This window comes from Nicotiana tabacum, chromosome 11, assembly GCF_000715075.1.
Source record: "Nicotiana tabacum cultivar K326 chromosome 11, ASM71507v2, whole genome shotgun sequence".
In the NCBI taxonomy this organism is placed as follows: Eukaryota; Viridiplantae; Streptophyta; class Magnoliopsida; order Solanales; family Solanaceae; genus Nicotiana; species Nicotiana tabacum.
Window position 1 is genome coordinate 94068751 of NC_134090.1, and position 7836 is coordinate 94076586.

At 40.2% G+C, this 7836-nt stretch overlaps 1 protein-coding gene across 1 annotated transcript; it reads right to left on the minus strand.

Annotated features, from left to right (window-relative positions):
* Nucleotides 1–7123: 7123 nt before the first annotated feature.
* LOC142165945 (secreted RxLR effector protein 161-like) lies at nucleotides 7124–7624 on the minus strand. Its single transcript, XM_075224334.1, has one exon. The coding sequence runs from the start codon at nucleotides 7622–7624 to the stop codon at nucleotides 7124–7126; it is 501 nt and encodes a 166-aa protein (XP_075080435.1).
* Between the last annotated feature and the right edge of the window lie 212 nt (nucleotides 7625–7836).

The window sequence follows — 7836 nt, forward strand, 5'->3', positions numbered from 1 at the left end:
TGGTGCTTTGGATATAACAAATGTAGAAGGCGAATGTGTGGGTGCGGTCATCAAGTCTGGCACAACCAAAAGATGTTACGCATGTTTTCCTTGGTTTGTTTAATTGTGTTGTTTGTACTTGGCATGTTTTGAAGGTTGGAATGACGAAGGCATTTTGTTCTGCTATCTAAAAACTTTATCCCTCGTCACCCATTTTGAGCCTTACTTATTTTTCTTTCATACCCCTCTTTCGGGATCAGCGACACAATTCAGAAACGCAAGTGCGAAGGATAAGAAAGTGAAAAGAAAAAGAAAGAATCAACAAGAAAGGAAAAGGAGAAGAAAAATGAAAAGAGAAAAAGAAAGAGAAAGAAAAGAAAAGAAAAGAAAAGAGAAAAGCAAAAAAAAAGGAAAGAAAAAAGAAGGAAAACAATAAAAAGAGAAAAGAAAGAGAAAGAAAAGAAAGAGAAAAGAGAAAATCACAACAACAAAGTAATTCCTATGCCATGAACTACGTTTGACCTGATTCCTTTTAAGGATACGTAGGCAGCCTCACGGTTCGGTCTCCTCAAAACAAAACAAAAAAATCCAAAAGTCCCCGAGCAAGAAACCGGGGCAGAAGTTGTGGTTGTTGTAAGAAATCTGATTCCGAAAGTTGTAACTTTAACCCATTTGAGTTGTTTTGAGTCTTTTATACCCTTTCCTTCTAACCCTGTTCAAAAGCCCACATTACGGTCTAAAGAAAGACCTTCTGATCAGTCTTTGAGAAATGCCAAGTCGAGCAGGTAAAGGTAATTCATGTCAGTGGCAGCACTCTGGTTCAAGCAGGAAAAAGAAAAATGAGAGAATCTTATTGGTGAAAACCTTACGGGCACCGTAAGGTGGCGGGAGCTGAGAGAAATCAAAAATGAGAGAGTCTTATTGGTGAAAACCCTTGCGGGCACCGTAAGGCGACGGTAAGTTGAGAAAAAGAACAAAATGAGAGAGGCTTGATGGTGAAAACCCTTCGGGCACTACAAGTCGAATAAGGATTGCGAATCAGATTGGATGATCGGAGCATTGAAGCTCAGTTTCACGGTTTAGAGGTATAACAGGAGTTGAACATCAAACGTGCTCAACAGAATAGTCTACAGGTGCATGTCATGGTCATTAGAGTTGGTATCCACATCTAATAGGTTTCTACTTTGTAGTTTTCTTGTTAGGAATCACCTCTTTCCTTTGTCCTTTACTCTGTTCCTTTTGTCTTGTTTACTTCCTCTTCCTGAGTCTATTTGGTCAAAATAAGGATAAATGACTTCAAAATCTGCCATCAGCTTTCCAATTGTACAAAACGGGATCTGGCCAGCACATCAGTATCATAAGTCAGGAAAGAACAATAAGTGCACTGAGTTGATAGAAATCAACATGCTTTGGGGTCCATGAGAAATACAAAGGTTTGGTATATTTCAATTCGCGAGCAGTGCAACAGATAGAGGATGTTGGGTGAACGGGTCAAAGGTATTCTCTGTGATGAGGTCAACAAAGTGTTTAACCAGTGACAAGCGATGTCTTCCGAGTAGAAATCAAATTTATCGTGACAAGTGAGAGAACAATAGACTTCAAGGCCAAGGCCAGTAATTTAAGTCAGGAAAGAATAGCATGCACACTAAGTGGATGGAAATTAACGTGCTTTGGAATTCATGAGAAACACAAAGGTGCAGTACATGTCAACACAAGAGCACGATGTAACAGATGGAGGATGTTAGGTGAACGAATCAAAGGTATTTTCGGTGAAACACAAAGGTTGGTAAATGTCAGTTCATGAGCAATGCAACAGATAAAGGGAATTGTGTCTGAACGGAGAAGAGGTATTTTCTGTGATAAGGATGACAGAGAAAGTGGTTAGTCCATAAGCAAGCAAGGTCCTCGAGTGGAAATCAGTTATCATGGGAAGTGAAGGAGCAATCACCCTCAAAGTCAAGTCCACAAACCAACCACCACATTTTAAACTGACAATATTTTTCTTTGATTGAAACAGGGGCAGAAAATTTCGTTTGTTTCGGAGAAACCCTCCGTAAGGAAAAGCAAGCACCAGACAGGTTTGACCGTAAACTTCAGGACCCTCCTGGATAATGGGATTTAGTTTTAAATTTTCAGGACCCTCCTGGATAATGGGATTTAGTTTTAAATTTTCAGGACCCTCTTGGAAAATGGGACCTAGTTTCAAGTTCAGAAATAGCATAATCTAGCATAAATGTATCCCAAAAATATAAGTTAGCTTAGAAGTCGGCATGTTCAAGAAAGGATTCAATTAGGAGTTTCCAGGACCCTCCTGAATAATGAGACTTAGCTTTAAGATTTCAATTAGATAACAACATTTGGCGTAAACTCTGTTGTAGGGTAGTATAACTCAGACATGAAAGTTGTCACCCTTAAGATAAAATTTGACCTTTGATTTTCAGGACCCTCCTGGATAATGGGGAGTAGTTTAAAGATCCTCCTAGATAGCAAGATTTAGCAGAAATCACACTTGTAGAAGATATAACGTAAGTTTTAAATCATCGTTTAGTCAACAATTGTCAGGACCCCCCTGAATAATGGGACCTAGCTTTCAAATCCTTAGTAATACTTGGTAATATGGTTTAGTTTTACAATCACATCTGCCCCCAGCTACCAAATTAGGGCAGAAAAGCTTCTTTGATTTTGTCTATCTTGAAGTCAGGAGCCCGCCTGGAGAGCAGGGAATACATTTCAAGTTGAAGTCAGGAGCCCGCCTGGAGAGCAGGGAATACATTTCAAGTTGAAGTCAGGAGCCCGCCTGGAGAGCAGGGAATACTTTCAAGTTCAGCAGTCAGGAGCCCGTTTGGATAACAGAGGAATACATTCAAGTTCAAGTTCAGCAGTCAAGAGCCCGCCTGGATAACAGAGGAATACATTCAAGTTCAAGTTCAGCAGTCAGGAGCCCGCTTGGATAATAGAGGAATACATTTAATTTCAAGTTCATTAGTTAGGAGCCCGCCTGGATAACAGAGGAATACATTCAATTTCAAGTCAGCAGTCAGGAGCCCGCCTGGAGAGCAGGGAACACTTTCAAGTTGAAGTCAGGAGCCCGCCTGGAGAGCAGGAAATACTTTCAAGTTAGCAGTCAGGAGCCCGCCTGGAGAACAAGGGAGTGCAATTTAAGTTTTAGATTTCAAATTCTTTGTTTGTCTTTGATGAAGTCAGGAGCCCGCCTGGAGAGCAGGGAATACTTTCAAGCGCAGCAGTCAGGAGCCCGCCTGGAGAACAAGGGAGTACAATTTAAGTTTTAGCTTTCAAAGTCTTTGCTTTGTTTATTGTGAAGTCAGGAGCCCGCCTGGAGAGCAGGGAATACATTTCGTTGAAGTCAGGAGCCCGCCTGGATAACAGAGGAATACATTCAATTTCAAGTTCAGTAGACAGGAGCCCGCCTGGATAACAGATGAATACATTCAATTTCAAGTTCAGCAGTCAGGAGCCCGCCTGGATAACAGATGAATACATTAAATTTCAAGATTCAGAAGTCAGGAGCCCGCCTGGATAACAGAGGAATACATTAAATTTCAAGATTCAGAAGTCAGGAGTCCGCTTGAGGAATAGAAACATACAGTTCAAGTTCCAGTAATCGAGAGCCCACCCGTACAATAAGGGAATACATTTCAAGTTGAAGTCAGGAGCCCGCCTAGAGAGCAGGGAATACATTTCAAGTTGAAGTCAGGAGCCCGCCTGGAGAGCAGGGAATACTTTCAAGTTAGCAATCAGGAGCCCGCCTGGAGAACAAGGGAGTGCAATTTAAGTTTTAGATTTCAAATTCTTTGTTTTGTCTTTGGTGAAATCAGGAGCCCGCCTGGAGAGCAAGGAATACTTTCAAGTTAGCAGTCAGGAGCCCGCCTGGAGAACAAGAGAGTACAATTTAAATTTTAGCTTTCAAATTCTTTGTTTTGTCTATCTTGAAGTTAGGAGCCCGCCTGGAAAGCAGGGAGCACTTTCAAGTTGAAGTCAGGAGCCCGCCTGGAAAGCAGAGAATACATTTCAAGTTAGCAGTCAGGGAGCCCCGCCTGGAGAATAGGGTCAGTTTTTACTTTAGCCAAGCTTAGTTTACAGTTTTCCTAGTCTATTCTTTAGTTTAATTTCATCATTGCATCAATAATACAGGTGGTTTACAATTTTGCTAACAACTCACAAATCTTCCTAGTGCAAACTGGGGCAGAAAAATTTCTTTATTTTGGTTATTTTGTTGTAATCAGGCGCCCACCTGGAGAACAAGGGAAAACAACTCAAGTTTCTAGGGAAAGCAGTTTCGAAGGAAGACAGTTCGAGTTTCAGGGAAAATGGTTCAAAGTGCAAGGGAAAACAGTGTCAAGTAACAAGAGAAGACGGTTCAAGTTCAGCAATTAGGCGCCCACCTGGAAAAAAAAGGGAATTCAATTCAGAATGCAATTCAGAAGTTGATGAAGGATGTGAGATGCTCAAGACATGGCCGAGGTCACAAGCACTACATGTCCGGTCCTGACCCAAAAGCTGTAGAAGAACGAGCTAGCACCTGCAGCTAACAAGTGTCAAGGTTCAAATCTAAAGTCTGCATGAAGAACCATTCAAAACTCAAGATCAAGCTTCAGAAGACTTATAGATAGGAATCTTGTAACTCGTAGTCGATAGGCTTAGCTAGTCTTTTTCATCTTTTGATTTTCGATGTAATAACAGAGACCGCAGACCGGAACCTCGACGGAACGGCACCTCGACCGGATCTCCACCTCGGCATACTCTGTCATCTCACTCATCTCTAAACTACACGTGGCCTTATTCCTTTATAGCCAAGGATATGTAGGCAGCTCAAATGCCAGAGCTCGGTCACATCCCCCTTTTCTCTTAGTTTTAGTCTCTCCAAATAAAGGTCGGGTCAAAAACCTGTCTAGTCAGTCTTTGTCTGAAAACTCTGTACGTTTCCAGTCAAAGAGGGGCAACTGTAGACATGTGATTTTTGACCCTCCCCAAGATTTTTTATATATTAGCGTAAAATATTTAATTTAGGCATAATATAGATATTTTAAGTAATTTTAGCTCTTTTTACTTTATTTATTACAAGAAAACAAAAAATAGGTTCATTAATGTTTTGTAGTCATTTTTAATCTAAAAACAATATCTTAAAAATATATATACAACAATAGTATCGTATTTTTATTTTAATATGATATTTGAAAATACCAAAAATAGATTTGTTTTAATGATAAGTTTTATTTTAATAATTATTTGAATAGTAGGAATAATTAATAAATGGGCCTGTATTTTTAATCTCGTTCGCAGCGAAAGAATAGAGCTTGGGCTCGAGCAACCCATTGTTAGGCCTAATTTTAGACCTAGCCCATAATTTCTAAGCCCATAATTCCTAGGCCCATACCCCCTTAACCTAAAACCCTACCACTAACCTAGACCTATGTATATAAACAAGCTAACACCTAAAGAATGAAAAAAGCGGGGAATAGCTAAAAGAACGAAAAGCTGAAAAAAATAGACTATCGGCGCAGCTTTTGGGAAGGGACCCCATCGTCCTGCGTTTGAGCAAAAACAATACAGACCCCCCCCCCCCCCCCCCGTTAGTCATCTTCTCCAAATGACCCTTGCTTCTACACGCGACCCCCCCTTCACCAAATCAGCAAAAATAGACTCCTCCAGTCCCCCGTCGCTGTTTCTCACTCAGCCGCGACACCATCACAACAGCCCCTTCAACACCATCCATCGTCATCCCTTCACTCTTCTTCAAAGGTCACGATGAACACACCATAACTTCAGTAGCGGATCAGCCATGAGAACAGTTATCGGGGCAAGACAGATGTTCGCTCGAGGTTTGTTGTCAAGGTTCCGACCGTGACCCTATGCATCGTGAATTTTGAAACAGTCACTGTTATCTATTTAGAGGTCCATTTCCCTTTCTCTTGAGCTTTAGATCTTTATTTTATATCTGGTTTGTACTAGATCATGACTGAGTTTGAATTAAATGTGAGTTTTGATTACTATATGTGTGGTATATTGATTTGTCCTTGTTTAAAAGCACTGCATCGTTAGATTTTCAGAAAAACCATGAATCGTATCTCCCAGTTTGTTTGCTTTTTATTTCATAGGATTTGTCTTTATTTGGAAGCTCAGTTAGTTTGAAAATTAGAAATGGACAATTTATGTATTACCACTCGCTTTACAAATTGTTTTGGTTTAAAAACATTGAGACTGTTGAATTGGGTAATCGCTGTGTGACTGATGAAATGGCGGAAAGGGCAGACGAGTATGTGTGTTCGGTTGAAACGGGTGACTGAACTTTAAAGAGGAGGAGGGAAAGGTTGTTGGAAGAAGCAAGGAAAAGTGTATCTGAATTAAGAAAAGTGATACATTTGTTTAAGGCTTTTGAGAAGCTCTCTTTCGATACCAACAAAATGAACAATTGGAGTTTCCTGTTAACTAAGTTAGTGTGCAATCGTTATCGTTTTCTATGTATGACGATAAATCAATTTTTTTTCCTTGTTGATAAATCAACTTGTTGTGTACATGTGATGACCAATTACGAAAATTGAATGGTGGATGCTTTGTTGAATTAAGTGACAGAAGCTGGTGGATAAGAAATTTTCGGGTGTGCATTTATGTGACCCAAATCCGAATCTCAACCACGTTAAATAAAATGTATTGTGGACCGCGGGTGCATTTATGTGACATGGTCTAAAGACGTGTTTTAGATGACGTTGAATCTTTCTCCTAAAAAATAATTAATTCAAGCGGCTATAAAGTTGAAATTGCACCATAGGCTAAAACATGTATTAAAATCAGATAATAGGCCAATTATAATAGTTGAGCGACCGTGCTAGAACCACGGAACTCGGGAGTGCCTAACACCTTCTCCCGGGTTAACAGAATTCCTTACTCAGATTTTTGGCTCGCGGACTGTTAACAAAGTCATACGTTTCCTCGGTTCGGGATTAAACCGGTGACTTGGGACACCATTAATCTCCCAAGTGGCGACTCTAAATTTTAATAAATAAATCCCGTTTCGATTGTCCTTTAAATGGAAAAACTCCTTTATTTATACCCTTTCCCCGGGGGTGTAAGTGAAAAAGGAGGTGTGACACTTGTTATCACACACAAGTTCCATCCGACCGATTTCTCAAAATTTTAATTCTTTGAGCAATTGTTTGACACAAACTAGCTCACATGTTGCAAGAGCCATGGCTCGATACTTTGCTTCTGTGCTAGACCGAGCAACTCCATTCTGTTTCTTGCTTTTCCAAGAGACCAAATGACCTCCTACTAAAACACAATATCTAGATGTGGAACGTCTATCAGAAGGTGACACTGCCGAATCAACATCTGTGTATCCAACAATATGCTCATGGCCTCGATCCTCGAATAGTAGTCCTTTGCCTGGAGTTGGTTTTATATACCGAAGAATACGAATAACTGCATCCCAATGACTATCATAGGGAGAGTCCATAAACTGATTTATAACGCTCACAAGAAATAAAATGTCAGGTCTAATCACTGTGAGGTAATTCAATTTGCCTACCAACCACCTATATCTTGCAGGATCGTTAAGAGGCTCCCCTTGTCCTAGCAGAAGCTTAGCATTCAGATCCAAGTAAGTGTCAACAAGTCTACAACCTATCATTCCTATCTCCTCAAGAATGTCTAAAGCATACTTCCTTTGTGAAATAACAAAACTTGAACTAGACTAGTGACTTCAATACCTAGAAAGTACTTCAATCTGCCGAGATCCTTAGTCTGAAAGTGCTGAAAGAGATGTTGTTTCACACTAGTAATGCCATCCTATTAATTACAGTTAACAATATCATAAATATAAACCACCAGATACATACGCAT